The 17,819-nt window shown below is 52.5% G+C and overlaps 1 protein-coding gene across 1 annotated transcript; it reads left to right on the forward strand.

Annotated features, from left to right (window-relative positions):
• The first annotated feature begins 174 nt into the window (after positions 1-174).
• On the forward strand, positions 175-11,301 carry LOC129697540 (zinc transporter ZIP9-A). Its single transcript, XM_055636196.1, is given in 8 exon segments — positions 175-281; positions 283-333; positions 5,124-5,232; positions 5,604-5,783; positions 7,640-7,708; positions 8,452-8,537; positions 9,207-9,341; positions 11,034-11,301. Coding segments are annotated over 8 exon segments (906 nt in total). The 5' UTR covers positions 175-236; the 3' UTR covers positions 11,265-11,301.
• The last annotated feature ends 6,518 nt before the right edge of the window (positions 11,302-17,819 follow it).

Genomic DNA, 17,819 nt, shown 5'->3' on the forward strand with positions numbered 1-17,819 from the left:
AGCTTCGCTATAGGATCTTTGGAAGGGTGAAAGAAGGGTGAGGGGTGGGTGGGAGGTGAGGGAGAGGAAAGGGAGGGGGGAGATAGAGGGGTGGTTGGAAGAGAGAGAGGAGGAGGGAGAGTTAGTGTAGGGGAGGGGCTCCAGTGGAGTGGGGGAGAGGAGGAGAGCCCGTGTGGAGGAGCGGAGCAGAGCAGAGCCGGTCGTGTGGCCGGGCTGGGCTGGGCTGGCGATGGGCGATGGACGGGGCGCTGAGCATCGCGCTGCTGAGCCTGGCCATGTTCGGGGGGGTCGCTGCTCCTGGGGCTGATCCCGCTGCTCGTTCGGCTGCCCGAGGTGAGTGAGGCCCCGCCGCCCCCTCCCGTCCCTGCGGACCCCCCCCCCCCCCCCCCCCCAGACCCGACCCCGGGATCCCCGCCGAGACCCGACCCGGGGCCGGGACCAGGAGCAGGAGAGCGGGGAGTGAGTGGTGGAGCGATGCACAAACTCAATGCTGCACGATCTGGGCTGTGGAGGGACTGGGCGGACAACGTGTCAGGTCGGGACCCTTCTCCAGACGCAGGGAGGAGGAGGGAAGGGGTGGGGGTAGAAAGCTGCAGAAAAACACCCGGACTCCCTACAGACTGAAGAAGAGACACAAACAATGAGGAATGCAAACTGCTGGAGGAACTTAGCGGCTCAGGCAGAGTCTGTGTTGCTTCAGCACTTTTACTATGTCCTCAGTCTGACCCGCTTAGTTCCTGCAACACATTCTTTGTTCTGTTGCAAGGATGTTGTTCCTGGTTGGCTCCATCACTCCACAATCTTAACGTTGTTCCCTGTCCCGTATGGAGTAAGATTACTTCTGCCAGGGGCTGTAACAACGGGGCACGGGTCTGTCACTGCATAATATTGGGGTACAGTACCGGTGGGGACGGGTCTGTGTGTGTAACACTGGGATACAGTACCAGTGGTACCAGTGGGGATGGGTCTGTGTGTGTGTGTGTAACACTGGGATACAGTACCATTGGGGACGGGTCTGTGTGTGTAAAGTACCGGTGGGGACACTGGGGTGATGTCTAGTTTTCTTGGGGCATTGCCATCTAGGATGACCTGTCCTGTGCTCAGCTCTTCGGTGTGTGTGTGTGGTCTCAGGCTTGTTCCTGCCACTTAGATTTAGCCACAGTAGAGGTGCTGGCTGTCTAGGGCTTCTTCCCGGTAGCTCAGTCTTGATCACAAGACTGGTGGTCTTGGGGTTTGGCCCAGTGGCACGTTCTTCCTGGAACCTGCGACAGGGGGAACACATCTAGCAGAGAGACGCACCACTTGGCGTCCTTGTGTGTGTGTGTGTGTGTGTGCGTGTGTGTGTGCATGAGTGTGATGTGGTGTCGGGATTGACGCCGGGTTCGGCAGTGACCACACCGACACTCACAGATGGGTGAACTCACGTGATATATTTTACTGACAGTGGTGAGAAAGTCCAGGAACACTTGGGGATGCTGTCTCGTGCCATCAGGGCGCACGTGTGGTGGTGCTGCCCATCTTGAGCTTGTCCCGGCAGCTCAGTACCAGTTTAGTTTAGAGATACAGCGCGGAAACAGGCCCATCGGCCTTCCCAGTCCGTGCCGACCAGCGATCCCCACACACTATCTTACACACACTTGGAACAATTTACATTTATACCAAGACAATTAACGTACAAACCTGTACATCTTTAGTGTGAGGAAACCGAAGATCTGGGAGAAAACACACGTGGTCATGGGTCCATACAGACAGCACCCACAGTCGGGATTGAACCCGAGTCTCCGGCACTGCAAGTGCTGTAGCGGTGCTGGCTGTCTAGATCTTCTTCCTGGCAGCGCAGTCTGGATCACACTGAGGTGCTGGTGGTCTTGGGACTTGGTGCTCAGTCTTCCTCGAACCTGCGATAGAGGAACACAGCTAACAGTGATACGCCTCACCTTGTCCTTTTCCCACTCTTCTTCATTCAGAGAAAGCAAACTCAATGCTAGCATTTATTTCAAGAGGGTTTGCATACAAAAACAGTGATGTAATGTCGAGGCTATATAAGGTGCTGGTAAGGCCGCATTTGGAATATTGTGAGTAATTTTGGACACCTTATCTGAGGAAGGGTGACCTGGCTTTAGGGGGGGGGTTGCATGTAAGGTCAACGGGTCAAAGAGCATGACGCACGGAGCAGCTCAATCATTCTGGAGTACATGGCAGCTTTCGGCATACACTGGTAACACACGGAACGGTTTCTTACCTGTTAAAAAACCGCAAAATGGTCATTTTTTGTGCTGTAAATTGAGGAAATAGGGTTAACTGTGAGAGAAAACTGCTAAAATCACTGCCGCTCACTGACTTGCGAAAGAGCAGCGTGCCGACGGATTGAGGGCAAGTCCCAGCCCACGACGGCCCAGGGCTGGAGGGAGACTGAGTGCTCTGAACCCGAGAGCACCAAGGTGGAAGCGGTCGAAGGAGCGGATCCCTCAGGACAGCCCCCACTCTCCCCCCCCCCCCCCCCCCGTGGTCAACGCTGTCCAGCCACGGCCCGCCCTCCGCCCCGTCTCCCCCTGTGCGGCCACACTGTGACGGGCTGTGGGTCGGGCAGCGCCCACACACACGGGGCTGGATGGAGCGGGACCTCACCTCCGGGCAGCGGACACACGGGGCCATAAACCCGGCAACGTCCCTGTCAGCTGCAGCGGAGTTGGGTACAGTCTGGTCCTCCACCCACCCAGAGCCACTACACCAGCACCCAACCCACAATGGGTGATTCACCCCCCGACCCCCACACCGGGGTGGTTCACCCCCCCCCCCGACCCCCCACCACCACAATGGGGTGATTCACCCCCCCCGACCCCCACACCGGGGTGGTTTTCAACCCCCCCGACCCCCACACCGGGGTGGTTCACCCCCCCCCCGACCCCCCCCCGCCACAATGGGTGATACACCCCGACCCCCACACCGGGGTGGTTCACCCCCCCCCGACACACCCCACCGCCACAATGGGTGATACACCACCCCGACCCCACACCGGGGTGATTCACCCCCCCCCCCCGACTCCCACACGAGGGGATGGACGGCCCGGGGTCTGCGAGTGTGGAACCAGTCAGCGTGGAGTCCGAATGCAGGAACAGAAGACGGGCCCGGTGCACTGGCAGCCATAGTAAATGCCTACCTGACGTTCGCCGCTTGCACTCCAGAAGGCGTTGCTTGGCAACAGTACGGGTCACGGGTCGTGACCTCGACTGCTGTGCAACCTCCCTATGGAGAGGGTCCGGAGGAGGTTTACAAGAATGATCCAGGAATGAGTAGGTTAACCTATGATGAGCGTTTGTCGGTACTGGATCTGTACTCGCTGGAGTTTAGAAGATTGAGGGAGGACCTCATTGAAACTTACAGAATAGTGAAAGGCTTGGATAGAGTGGATGTGGGGAAGATGTTTCCACTAGTGGGAGAGTCTAGGACTAGAGATCATAGCCTCAGAATTAAAGGATGTTCTTTTGGGAAGATGAGGAGAAATTTCTTTAGTCAGGGTGATGATGAAGGCTGTGGAGGACAAGTCAGTGGATATTTTTTAAGGCAGAGATAGATAGATTCTTGATTAGTACAGGGGTCAAGGGTTATGTGGAGAAGGCATGTGTGTGTATTTATGTGTGTGTGTGTGTGTGTGTGTGTGTGCGTGCGTGTGTGTGTGTTTACAGTGCCCTACATAATGGACAAAGACCCATCATTTATTTATTTGAGCAGGATGTGTTTGTACACTTCAAAATTCATTATGCTACTACCATTAGCAGTTGTATCATCAATGAAGATAAGTGTGCCAGTAACCTCAGCAGCCATACATGGTCTGACAGAGCTCCAGAGTTCCTTTGTGGAGATGGGAGAATCTTCCAGAAGGACAACTATATCTGCAGCACTCCACCAATGTGGCCTTTATGGTGGAGTGGCCAGAAGGAAGCCAGTCCTCAGTAAAAGGCACATGACAGCCTGTTTGGAGTTTGCCAAAAGGCACCTAAAGGACTCTCAGAGCATGAGAAACAAGATTCTCTGGTCTGATGAAACCAAGATTGAACTCTTTAGCCTGAATGCCAAGCATCACGTCTGGAAGAAACCAGACACTGCTCATCACCTGACCAATACCAAACCTACGATGAAGCATGGTGGTGGCAGCTTATGCAATACGTGTGCAAATGTGATATTTCAGTTATTTCTTTTTAATTACTTTGCAAACATTATGGCGTATTGTGTGTAGATTGATGATTTAAAAATGTTTTTTTAATCCATTTTAGAATAAGGCTGTAACGTAACAAAATGTGGAAAAAGTGAATATTTTCTGAATACACTGCATATATAGTGTGTGTATATAACTGTATATGTGTCTGTGTGCATGGTGTGTATAATGTGTGCCTGTGCATGTCTGTGCGGGTATTAAGTATGCTTGTCTGCGTCTGGAGGTGTTCCACCACCTCTGTCCCTCCTGCCATGTTGGTCACAGGCTGAGTGGAGCCTTGGCAGTGGGTGTGAGAAGCTTTCCTCCGAGCCTGTGATAGCACAAAGGCTGCTTTGAGCAGAGGCTGGCTGTGGCCCAGGTCCTGCCTGAGGCTGGAATCAGTGGCAGGGCCCGGGTAGAGCCATGCTGCGTCACACACCATCTCTCTGCTGTTGCCCACCGCATGGCGTCTCTGCTGCACGTCTAGCCGCCCCAGCTACAGGCACACAGCCAGACAGCTCAAACACGGGCCCTTACGCCTGTGTCGTGTGTCTGCATGTTTGGGTGTTGTGTCTGCCTGTGTTGTGTGTATGTTTGTATGTTGTGTGTCTGCGTGTGTGGGGTGCCTGAGCATGTCTGGCACCATTAACAGTTCCACCTCGGTCTTTACATTCGCCCCTTCCCCCATCCGCCCCCCACTGTCCCTTCTCCATCCCTCGTTGCACTCTCCCTTTGCTCCCCCCCCCCCCCGACTCTCCTCTTGCCCCCCGCCCCCAGTCCACCCTTGACTTCCTCTCTCCCCCCCCGTCCCTCACTCCCACGTCCCTCCTCCCTCCATCCCGCTCTTACCCCCACCGCCTCTAACTCTCCCTTCCCTCTCCACCCTGTCCCTCGCTCTCCCCCCATCTCTCACTCTCCCCGCGTGCAGGCGAGGCTGAGGCAGGTGTCGGTGCTGGGAGCAGGGCTGCTGTGTGGGACGGCGCTGGCTGTCGTCATTCCCGAGGGCATCGAGCTGCTGATGGCGGCCCCCCCCTCAGGTAGGTGGTCTGCACTCGCCCGGGCGAGGGGGGGGGGGGGGGGGGGGGGGGGGGGAGCAGTGGTGGGTTGTGGGGACTGGGAGAGGGAGCATGGAACAGTACAGCACAGGAGAGTGGGAAAGGGCAGAGATGGGGGGGGGGAAGGATCAAGAGATAGACCAGAGGACCGAAGGGGGCAAAGGAGTGGAAGAGGAAGATCGGAGAAAGAGAGGGGAAATGGGAGAGAGGGAGGCTGAAGGAAGGAGAGAAGGGGAAGGGATTGGTGAAGGTGAGGGCAGGAAGGTGGGTGTGAGTGGGTAGGATGGGGTGGGCAATGGTGGGAGCTGGGAGTGTGATGTGGTTACGTTGCGGTGATATCTCTATGGTTACAGGCCGGCTGAGGAACCTGTCGCTTGACCCCGTCACCACGGAGTCGCCGGCGGGGGCCGAGGGCGGGGCCTGCGCTCCCTCGCACGTCTTCATCGGGATCGCCCTGGTCACCGGCTTCCTGCTCATGTTCCTCATCGATCAGATCACCGCCTGTATCACCGGGCAGGGGCAGGGACAGGGAGGTAGGCACGGCAACCGCCGACGGTCGGCTCGGTAACGACACCCCTCCGAATGAGCAGGCACAGACCAGGGGTTAACTACAGTCGATGAAATATCGCCATTGGATACATGGAGAGGAAAGGTTTGGGGGGGAATATTGGACCAAACCCCGGGCAGGTGGGACTAATGTAGATGGGGCATGTTGGTCGGCGTGGGCAAGTTGGCTGAGGGGCCTGATGCCATGCTGCATGGCTCCATTCTCCCAGTTCCATTATAATTTAATACTAATACGCAAGGGCAGTTTGAGATTAAAGAGAAGAGTTGGGGTTCTCGAAGAGCATGAAATCCCCAGGACGTGATACGATTTATCCCAGCTTAGTTAGAGAGGCAAGAGAGATTGCGGGAGCATTGACAAAGATCTTTGCATCTTCTCAAGACGTAGGTGATATCCCAGTGGACTGGAGAGTCCTCTAGCACCTAGACCGCCGGGGGACATATGCAAGGATTTTGCTTGTGGATTTCAGCTCTGCATTCAACACCATTGTGCCAGAGCTGCTACACTCCAAACTCTCCCACTTTGACTCTGCCTGAACCCCTCTGTCTGTGGATCACCAACTTCCTGACAGACAGGAAGCAGCATGTGAGGCTGGGAAAGCACATCTCGGACCCGCAAACCCTCAGCATAGGAGCACCGCAAGGCTGCGTACTCTCCCCTCTCCTCTACTCTCTCTACACCAACGACTGTACCTCCACAGTCTCCTCTGTCAAGCTTCTCAAGTTTGCGGGCTACACAACCCTGATTGGACTGATCCAGGATGGGGAGGAATCTGCCTACAGACAGGAAGTGACAAAGTGACACAGCTGGCATCTTGATGCCATCGCAACCTGGAGCTCAATGTTCTTAAGACGGTGGAAATGATTGTAGACTTTAGGAGAGCCCCCTCCCCTCCCCTCACCCCACTCACCATTAGCAACACCACAGTCACATCTGTGGAGTCTTTTAAGTTCCTTGAAACCATCATCTCCAGGGACCTTAAATGGGGGGTCCACCATCGACTCCACAGTCAAAAAGGCCCAACAGAGGATGTACTTCCTGCGGCAGCTGAGGAAACACAATTGATGGTCCAGTTTTATACGGCCATCGTAGAGTCTATCCTCACCTTCTCCATCAAGGTCTGGTTTGACTCAGCCACCAAGCACGACATCCGGAGGCTGCAGCGCATCGTTCAATCAGCTGAGAAGGTTGGTGGCTGCAACCTTCCCCCCCCAGCGACAAACTGTACACTGCAAGGGCCAGGAAGCGAGCGGGTAAGATCATCTCTGACCCCTCTCACCCTGGCCACAAACTCTTTGAATCACTTCCCTCTGGAAGGCGACTCCGGATTGTCAAAGCCGCCACAGCCAGACATAAAAACAGTTTTTTTCCCACGAGTAGTACCTCTACTCAACAACCAAAAGTCTGTTTCCTTCGCTCCATAGAAGCTGCTGCACCCGCTGAGTTTCTCTAGCATTTTTGTGTACCTTCGATCTTCCAGCATCTGCAGTTCCTTCTTGAAAACCAAAAGTCTGTAGCCTCCTTGTGCTCTGGTATTTCATTTAATTCTCCACATGTTTAAATTATGTTTTAATTTCACCTCTAGCCTTTGCCACTTACCCCACCCATCTGCCAACCCCCCCCTCCCCCCCCCCTAGTATTTAGTATTTACCTACCACTTGCCAGGCTTTCTCCCACTCCCACCTCTGGTGATGTTTGGGCCGGCACCTTATCTGACTGATTGTAGTAGGGGGAGAAAGCTGGATGAGAGGAGGGCGCAGGGCTGGGCCGAGGGGATGGTCAGGGACTGACCTCTAATGGGGGCATCTTCTGTTCCCTCCACAGAGCAGGGGAGGGGGGCACGGAGTAGGACCGGTCTGACCGCCACCCTGGGACTCGTCATCCACGCTGCAGGTAGGGAGCGGCCGGGGGGGGGGGGGGGGGGGGGAGAGGGTGGGAGGAGCTGCGGGTGGGGGGGGGAGGGGTATGGAGCTGCGGGGGGGAGGGGGGGGGGGAAGGCGAGGGGGTGGGGTGGGGTGTGCTGCTTTGATGTACATGGATCTTGTGCAGACTGTTGGCCTTGAGTCCCACAGCCAGGGCACCAACTGCGGCTCCTCCTATCCTGCGGTCATAATGTCACACCGCACAGAAATGGGGCCCTTCGGCCCAACTTGGCCTTGCTATCCAAGATGCCCCTACACTCCTCCATCTCCCACATTTGGCCCATATCCCTCTAAACCTTTCCTATCCATGGAGCTGCCCCCCTATTTTAAACACTGTTACAGTACCTGCCTCAAGTACCCCCTGTGGCAGCTTGTCCCATGCACCCACCACCCTCTGTGGGGAAAGCAGTTGCCCCTCAGGTTCATGTCTCACCTTAGACCCTTGTCCTCTGGTTCTTGATCTTTCTACTCTGGGTAAAGGTCACTGTACTCTGGCCGTTACTCTAGCTGACCCATGGATTGGTCAACCCTTGACCCCTGCCCTATGTCTGACCCATGGATTGGTCAACCCTTGACCCCTGCCCTCTTGTCTGACCCATGGATTGGTCAACCCTTGATCCCTGCCCTCTGTCTGACCCATGGATTGTTTGACCCTTGACCCCTGCCCTCTTGTCTGACTCGTGGATTGCCTGACCCCTGCCCTCCCTCTTGCAGTAGACGGGGTGGCGTTGGGAACAGCCGCCGGATCTTCCCAGATCTCCCTTCAGGTCATCGTCTTCCTGGCCGTGATCCTGCACAAGGTGGGAGCAGGGGGGGGGGTCAGAGGGTGGGATGAGGTGGTCTGTGGGGAGGGGGGAGTGTGGGGGAGGGGTGCTGAGGAATGTCTGAGGGAGGAGAAGATGGAGGTCTGAGGTGAGGGGGGGAGGGGGAGATCAGTCTTGGTGGGGGAGAGAAAGGGAGGGATGGCAACTGGGAAGGGTGGGGAAGAAGAAGGGGGGGGGGGCGATCTGACATGGTGGCTGAGAGCAATGGTCTTTGTGATCTGGGACTTTGGGGGGGGGGGGGGGAGACCTGCAGGGGGTGGTCCTAGAGAGGTGCAGACTCCACACAAAACAGCAGCCGAGGTTGGGATCAAACCCGAGTCTCTGGCGCCGTGAGTCAGCATCTCTACTGTGCCGCCCAGTAAGAGTCTTGAAGGACAACGTCTCCCGTCCATTCCCTCCGCGGACGCTGCCTGGCCAGCTGAGCCGCTGCAGCAGCTGGTTTGTGGGGAAGAGACCGGGGTAAGGGAAGGGGGGGGGGGGTGCAGAGAGTACGGGGGGCTGAGGAGATATCTTCCCCCCCCCCCCCCCCCCCCCAGAGGTATGTGTGTGTGCAAGGCGGGGTCCCTGGGGAGTGTCTGGGTGGGGGGAGAGTGAGGGGCTGGTGGGGGAGCAGGCAGGGGGTGACTCTCCGTGTCTTTGCTCCAGGCTCCCGCCTCCTTTGGTCTAGTCTCCTACCTGCTGCACATGGGGCTGGAGCGGAGGCAGATCTACCGCCACCTGCTGGCCTTCTCCCTCGCAGCACCCCTCCTCGCCCTCACCACCTTCTTCATCGTCCGCCAGGTAAGGCCTGCCCAGCTCCCATACCCTACCCCCCCCTCCCATACCCCCCTCCCCTACCTCCTCCCCCTACCTCCTCCCCTCTCCCCCTCTCCCCCCCCTACCACCTCCCCAACTCCCTCCCCTTTCCCCTCTCCCTAACACCTCCCCTCCTCCGTTCCCCTCCCCCCTCCCTCCACCCCTGCAGTTGGTGGTTTACACCGAAGATAAACACAAAATGCTTGGAGCAACTCAGCGGGTCAGGCAGCATCTCTGGAGAGAAGGAATAGGCGACGTTTCGGGTCGGGACCTTTCAGAGGCTCCCGACTCTGTCTGAACAAGGGTCTCGACCCAAAATGTCACCTATTCCTTTTCTCCACAGATGCTGTCTGACCCGCTGAGTTACTCCAGCTTTTTGTGTCCATAAGCTTTGAGATAGTTATGACAGAGGACAGATTTGGGTGTTGAGGGGAAGCGGAAGGTACTAAGTTGGAGGAGGGTAAGTTACATCGCAGGGCAGCACCTCGGGAGGGTTTAGTGTGAGCAGCTGATTCTGGGCAAACCTACATCTGGCTCGTGGGAGTGTCACGGCACTAGGATTAGCTGTGACACATTAGGTCAACATTGCCACATCTCCTCACAGTGTAGACGGTTATTTTAGTCCATTGAGCCAATGTCAGTTCACAAGTCCATAAGTCTTCTTCTTGCTTATGGCATGCACAGCCTAAAGTTGTAGGACAACTTGTTCTATTTGATCGTGCACACCAGGTTGATTGCATTCATCGAAACAGGGCGGACCACGTGAAGGTTGCAATCTCCTACCCCATTTGATAGGAGCAGAATTAGGGCATTAGGCCCATTCAATCATGGCTGATCTATCTTTCCTTCTCAACCCCATTCCCCTGACACACGTACTAATCAAGTTAATCAGTTAATCACCAGTGCCAATTACAGCAGCAATTAACCTCCTGGGGCACTGAGTACAAGGTTCAGGAAGTCACGTTGCAGCTTTATAAAACTTTGGTTAGGCTGCCTTTAGAGTATTGCGTGCAGTTCTGATCGCCCCATTACAGGAAGGATGTGGAGGCTTTGGAGGGGGTGTTGAGGTTGGCCAGAATTCTGTCTGGATTAGAGGGTCTCTCCACAAGGGGAGGTTGGATAAACTTGGATTGTTTTCTTTAGACTATCAAAGGTTGGGGGGTGGGGAGACTTGATTGAAGTATATAAAATGACGAGAGGCATCGATAGGGTAGATGGCCAGAACCTTTTTCCCAGGATGGAAATGTCAAGGAGTAGAGGGCACAGCTTTAAGGTGAGGGGGGCAGAGTTAAAGTAGATATGCAGGGCAAGTTTTTTGCACAGTGGGTGGTGGGGGAGGCAGATATAGGATAGTGGTGTTTAAGAGGCTTTTAGATAGAACCATGGATAGGAGAGTGGAGGGATGTGGATCTCAATTAGCTTCACTTGGCATCATGTTGGACACGGACATTGAATATTTGGGCCGAAGGGCCTGTCACTGTTCTGTATTCCATCACCCACACATCTTTAGGATGTGGGAGGAAGCCGGAGCAGCATGGGGATCTCGGGGAGATCGTGCGAACTCCACACAGCCAGCAACCAAGGTCGGGATCGAACCCGGGTCGCCGGCGTTGCGAGGCAGCGGCTCTGCCCGTTGCGCCACCATCGTTGAGCCTGTGTTTCTTATCTCGCCCACAGAGCAGCCTGGAGTTGCTGCAGCAGACCAAGGCCACGGGCGTCGGGCTCCTCTTCTCCGCCGGCACTTTCCTCTATGTTGCCTCCGTGCACGTCCTCCCCGAGGTCAGCGGACAGCGGCCCCACCCCGAGGTCGAGGGTCGGCTGGGCCTGGGACTCCTGGACAGCCTGACCATGGTGCTGGGCTGTACCCTCCCAGTCCTCCTCTCTCTGGGGCTGCACGATGCCCAGTGATGCTCCCCCCCCCCCCCCCCCCACCATGGACCTTACCGGGGGGGGTGGGGGGGGTTTGAGGGGAGGGGAGGCGGGTACGGGGAGGTCTGTTTGATCTGCCACAGTCCAGTCCCGCTCACAGCCTTGGAGTTTTGTTCCTGGGTGTGAAAAGCTGGGAAAACTGAAGGACGGAGGGAGCAGGGAGGCATAGCCGGAGTGGCAGTGGCTAAGATATCCACATATCCTGGGGGTTAGAGTGTACAAGGAACATCTGTGCCTTCCAACACCATTTGTGCATGAGGCGTCTCTGTGTGTCCCTCCCCTTTTCTCCCTCCTCCCCCTCCCTCTGTTCCCCTCCCCAACCCCCTTCTTTGTTTCTCCCTCCCTCTCCTGTCTCCAACAAACAGTCACTTTCTCACTTCTCATTCCTCTGCCCTCTCCTCCCCTGCCCTTTTCTCTTCATTTCCCTCATCCTCTTTCCCTCTCTCCTCTGTCTCCCTCTCCCTCTGCTCTGTCTCTGCCTCCCTCTGCTCTGTCTCACCCTCCCTCTGTCTCTCCCTCCCCCTGTCTCTGGATATGTGTGTGATATTTGTCAAGTGAACACAATGCAAAGATAAGGCCAGTACTGGTGAGACAAACAGCTGCCATGAATGGGTGTGGAGCGGCTGGGGTCAGTAATGATTGCCAGGGTGTGACTAGCTCTCCTTTCTTCCTTACCGATAATAAGCGAGTTCGGTATTCCGACTGCGCATGCCCAGGTCAAAGGTCACTATGCATAAACAGCCCTGTGAAGCAGTGGACCTTAATTTCTTCTGTTTTTTCCAGCTTTGACTCTTCTAGGTAAGAAAATATATTGCTTTCAAACTATGAAATTGTATTTATTGTCCCTTTGTTAAAAGCTAAAGGGCCTGTCCCACCAGCATGCGATTGCATGCATCTAGCGCGACCAAACGGAAGCGGAGTTCGCACTGAGTTCGCGCAAAGTCCGCGCGTGATGTAATTTACGTCATACTCACCAATCAGCTGGGCAGGAGGCTGGCCGACTGAATTTGGACGTCGCGAGATGGGGGATGGGGATGGGGACGGCACAGCAGCAACTCAACAGACCCGGGCCCGACACCGACCATGGACAAGCACGATCTCGCTCACTCACCAAAGCACAATAAAGCAGTAAAAACAACAAAATAATGTTAGCTTTTAACAAAGGAACAATAAATACAACTATTTCATAGTTTGAAAGCAGCAATTTTCTTACCTTGAAGAATCAAAGCTGGAAAAAACGAAGGTCCACTGCTTCACTACTCCACTGCTTTACAGGGCTGTTTATGCATAGTGACCTTTGACCTGGGCATGTGCAGTCGGAATATCGAACTCGCTTATTGTTTCCAGACGTGGCTGTTGGTAGGAGACACATTTACTTGTTCAGTTGAAGTTACTGGGGCAGCCGACATTATCACTGACTGTCAGACCGTGGGGGAGAGACGGTGTGTTCTGCTTTGTTCCAGCTGTGGTGGCCACAGAGTCGTACAGTTCTGCCCCCAACTCGCCATGCTAATGAGGGCTTACTGGGGTCACGAGGGGGTTACTGGGGTCACGAGGGGGTTACTGGGGTCACGAGGGGGTTACTGGGGTCACGAGGGTATTACTGGGGTCTCAAGGGGGTTACTGTGGCAATGAGGGGGTTACTGATGCATTCTGTTTGCTGAAGGCTCCATGTACCAAGATGCCCAGATCCTCTCTCCCTCTGTCTGTGCGGTCTGCGTTTCATGAGGCTGACCTCCTGGAAGATTATTCACCCTGTTGATCTCTATGTTCCCCTCCTCCCCTGGCGCCTGTCTATCCTGAGACCACTGATCCCAGGTTCATCTTGGGCTCCGTGTTGGCTGAGCTGTGAACGGCCCAGCAGTCTGCGAGAGTAGTGCGGTTGTCCCCCTTGTACACTTGCCCCACTTGGCCATGGACCTTCCATCTCTGATCCCGGGCCCTGTATCTCCAGTTGTCAAGGCTTTGGGGTAAGTCAGTGTACAATTGCCACTCTAGTTTAAAAGAGTTTGCCTAGAGGCCCCTCCCACTCCCCGGGGGTTGTCTTCACTTCTTCTTCTTTCGTGTGGCGTGCACAGCTTAAAGTTTTTGGACAACTTGTTCTATTTGATCTTCCGTTTGTGCACGTCGAGTTGATTGCATTAGTCGAAACAGGGCGGACCAACGTGAAAGTTGCAATCTTCCACCCTGTTGTCTTCACTGGGAGGGAGAAGTGATGGAATGGGTGTAGGTGGGAGATGCAGTCATCTGCCATTGTTCCTGTTGCTCTTTGTGGAGATTATTCCTACAGGATGTTGTTGCTTCCAGAATTAATATCTCAATCTCATCGACAGAAGGTACAAGCCTTAGCACATTTACTGTATTATGCCCACCTCACAATCTAATGAAGATTGAGGCTACTGTATATTAACTTTAGTTTCAAGTCTATCTAAAGAAAGCATAATGATTTATTTTCGACATAGACTGCCTTTTTGTGATGGATGCATACCTGCATCTTTTTTTAAAACCTAGATTGATGTAGAGCAGCCCAGAGTGCGGCATGAACTGTTATATGCATACTGACGCTGTGTTGTCTCATAAACAGCACTGTACATAGAGGATAAGTGGGTTGAGCTGTGTGTCAACTTCCTCATGTAAATAAAATTATTTGACTCGGATGTTATCTGATTGATCGATTGAAATGTACAGCATGGAAACAGGCCCTTTGGTTCACCGAGTCTGCACTGACAATCGACCACCCATTCACACTAGTTTTATTTTGTCCCATTTTTTCCATCCACTCCCTACACATCACGAGCAATTTTCAGAGCGCAATCAACCTACAGACCCGCACATCTTCAAGACGTGGAAGGAAACCGGAGCACCTGGAGGAAACCCACACAGTCACAGGGAGAAAGCGCAAACTCCAGGCAAACAGCACCCGTGTCCTCATTCTTGATTTCCCTACCCCAGGTAAAAGACTCTGTGCATTCATGTACAAAGCAGGTCTTTATCTTTTTTTAATATTCTGAATATATTTCATAATCTTTTAATTTAAATATTTTTACAGACACTGCCCCATGGGTCATTATAACGAGAGATTGTTGTAATACTAGATAATCATACCGTCAGAGTACGTCAAAGTATGTAGTGTACAATCATAGTAGATTGGTGTTGAGGCAGGGTTGTAGTTAGAGTTGTGCAGGATGGTTCAAGAGTCCGGTGGTTGTTGGGAAGCTCTTCTTGAACCTGGAGATTACGGAGTTCTTGGGCTCCTATATCTTCTTCCTGATGGTAACAGCGAGATGAGAGTGTGGCCAGGGTGGTGTGGGTGTTTGATGATATCAGCTGCCTTTGTGAGGTAGCACCTCCTGCAGATCCCTTCGAAGGTGGGGATGTCAGCAGGCGTGATGGATCAGGCAGTATCTAGCCACTCTATAATCTCCTTTGTTCCACGGCATTCGAATTGCCGAACCAGTCAGTATGTTCTCTACTGTACACCTGAAAAAGCTCTATTAACAGAGTATTCAGTGACATGCTGAAACTCACACTTGGAGGATGTAGTAATGTTGATGAATTCTCTCTGCGATTGCAGCAATGTGCTGGGAATTGCATGAAAGAGCGCCTTGTGTTATGACCAATTCAGGCAGAAGATGAGTACTGTCTTGGCTCTAAGTGGGTAAAACTGTAACAAAGGAAAGCTGATCTACATGTAAAGGAATCTCTCTTTAGGTATCACATTTAGGTCAAATGGACTCCAATGTCCTTATTAATACCAGAACAAAACAATGCTTTGAGCCACAGACACTTCCGTCTCCACTTCGGGTCAGTGCAGTGGATATTGGTACTGTCGTTGGAAATCTGAACCTCCCAAGGAGTCAGCCCCAGACAGAGACCCCTGGAAATATATTCGGGGGCAACCAACGCCCAGAATTTTTAGGCAGATTATAAATCAGAGGCCGAGACAACACTTCTCTTTGGAACAGGTGCAAAAGCAGCAAATATTGATCAGTTCCACCACACCAAAACCCTGGTTGATCAAAAATATGCCACTTACAGGAAATTAATATGAAGCAAAAACAGTAATATCCCACGTTTTTCAAAAAAACATCAAGCACATCATCTGGGAGGGGTAAGGAGAACAATGCATCTCTAAACATGAAGGAAACTAGCATTATTTCAAGAGAGCATGTAAGTGTAGAGGCTGATATCTGGAGCAAAACACAAAGTGCTGGAGGCACTCTGAGCATCAGGCTTTATTTGTGGAGTGAATGGACAGGTGACGTTTTGGGTCGGGACCCTTCTTCAGACTGATGGAGTAGTTAAGAGAATGCTGGAAAGGAGAGGGGGCTTGGACAAAGACTGGCAAGTGATAAGTGGATGCAGGTGAGGAAGGTGGTGATTGGCAAATGGGTGGTAAGTGACAACGGCTAGAGGTGAAATAGAGACTAAAAGATGTCAAGGAGAGAAGGATCCGCATGGTAGGCTGATCTGGGAGGTTAGAGCGCATGGGATCCAAGGAGGCCGGTACTAACAGTTCATGTCATTAGTTGAGGCCGGTATTAACAGTTTATAAGTCATAGGAGCATAAGTTGGCCATTCAGCCTATCGTGTTAACTCCACAATTCAATTATGGCTGATCTATCTTTCCCTCTCAAACCCTTTCTCCTGCTTTCTCCCTATAATCTTTGACTCCCTTACTAATCACGAATCTGCCAATCTCCGCTTTAAAAATACCCAATGACTTGGCTTCCACTGCCGTCTGGCAATAGATTCCCCACCCTCTGATTAAATAAAATTCTCCTCATCTCCCTTCTAAAGGTATGGCCTTTTATTCTGAGACTGTGCCCTCTGGTTTTAGATTCTCCCACTAGTGGAAACATTGGTAACAGCATTCAAAAGATATCTGGACAGGTAGATGGATAGGAAAGGTTTAGCATTAATATGCACTAAATGCAGGCAAATGGGACTAGCTTAGAAGGGGCATCTTGGTTGGCATGGACGAGATGGGCTGAAGGGCCAGTCTCCGTTCCATGTGCCTCCATGTTTGCCCAAATGGCAAGAAAACTGACAGCACTGAACTCTCTTAGGCCAACATGCCCAAAGCACATACATTAATCACAGAAATCACAAGATGAGCAAGCAGACAAAGGAAGGTCCATGGATGTGCTCAAACCCTCCTTGTAGAAAAGCAGCACTTCCTACAGAGGGTAGTGGGTGTATGGAGTCACCAAAGGAGGTAGTTGAGGTAGTTACTATAACCATCTGGTGGAACTGTAGGAAGGAACTGTAGGAAGGCAGATGCTGGTTTACATGGAAGTGACACAAAATGCTGGAGTAGCTCACCGGGTCAGGCAGCATCATTGGAGAGAAGGAATGGGTGACGATTTGGGTCGAGATCCTTCTTCAGACAGTGAAGAGGGGAATGAGAGGAGAGGGAAACAAGATATGGAAAGGGACAAGGAACATGTAAGGTGTGAAAAGGACAGATCAAAGTAGACGATGATCAAGGAAATTTACAATGGTTCATTGTTGGATGAGGGGAAGCTGACAACGAGGCAAACAGTTAAATTAGTCCAGAGTACAGTGAAACCAGTAGGAGAACTAGAGTGGGGGAGGGATGGAGAGGGCTGGTGGCACCAGTATAGATGGGGTATATTGGTCGGAATGGGCAGGACTGGAAACCTCCGAAGCACAACTGCTTCAAGTAGAGCTGTGTTTGGGATGGTGTTGAGAACGGGTGAGTGTGTGCAGGAGGCCTGTGTTAACATCGGAAGGAGTCCAGCACATCACAATCTACTCCTCCAAACAGTCAGCCCTCTGAGCTCCCTGTGGAAGGGGCCTGTGTTTTGCTCATCAATCAACTGACACAAAGTCAAAGTGGAAGCAAGTCACCCTCGAACACACCAAACTGTCCCAGCAGCACATCAAAGGACCACATCCCATCCTGTGTCACAAAGACACTGAGAACTTCTGTAATAGTTCATAGGTTCTTGGAGCAGAATAAAGCCATTCGGCCCATCAAGTCTACTCCGTCATTCAATCATGGCTGATCTATCTCTCCCTCGCAACTCCATTCTCCTGCCTTCTCCCCTGACACCCTCACTAATCAAGAATCTGAGCTAGTTTGAGTGATCGAATAACTCAGATAGGACCATCGAGCAAACACAAGTCTATAAACAAGAAGATTTTGTTCAAGAATATTTTATTAAAATGATTTATTCAAACAATAATTCATGGCAAACAAAATGACAAACAATATTATAAGATATACAGAGGCACCCGTCCTTGATAAAAATAAAATTGCTTTCAGGGAAGCCTCACTATATAAAAATACTACATGACTTATTTAAATATGTCTATTTACATTGACATGGAAATAAAGAGCCAGTGTTAAGAATGGAGGGCTACATTACCAAGGATGGAAGAGGTCAAACACTTGCACAGTTTTATGGATCTGGCAACTGACAAAAAAAGGCCACCAGTTTGGTCTAGATGGGATTCCAGTTAGCGATCTACTAGACACCAGTAATAGAACTAACATGATTTATTGTA

Source organism: Leucoraja erinacea, chromosome 5 (genome assembly GCF_028641065.1).
Source record: "Leucoraja erinacea ecotype New England chromosome 5, Leri_hhj_1, whole genome shotgun sequence".
NCBI lineage: Eukaryota > Metazoa > Chordata > Chondrichthyes > Rajiformes > Rajidae > Leucoraja > Leucoraja erinaceus.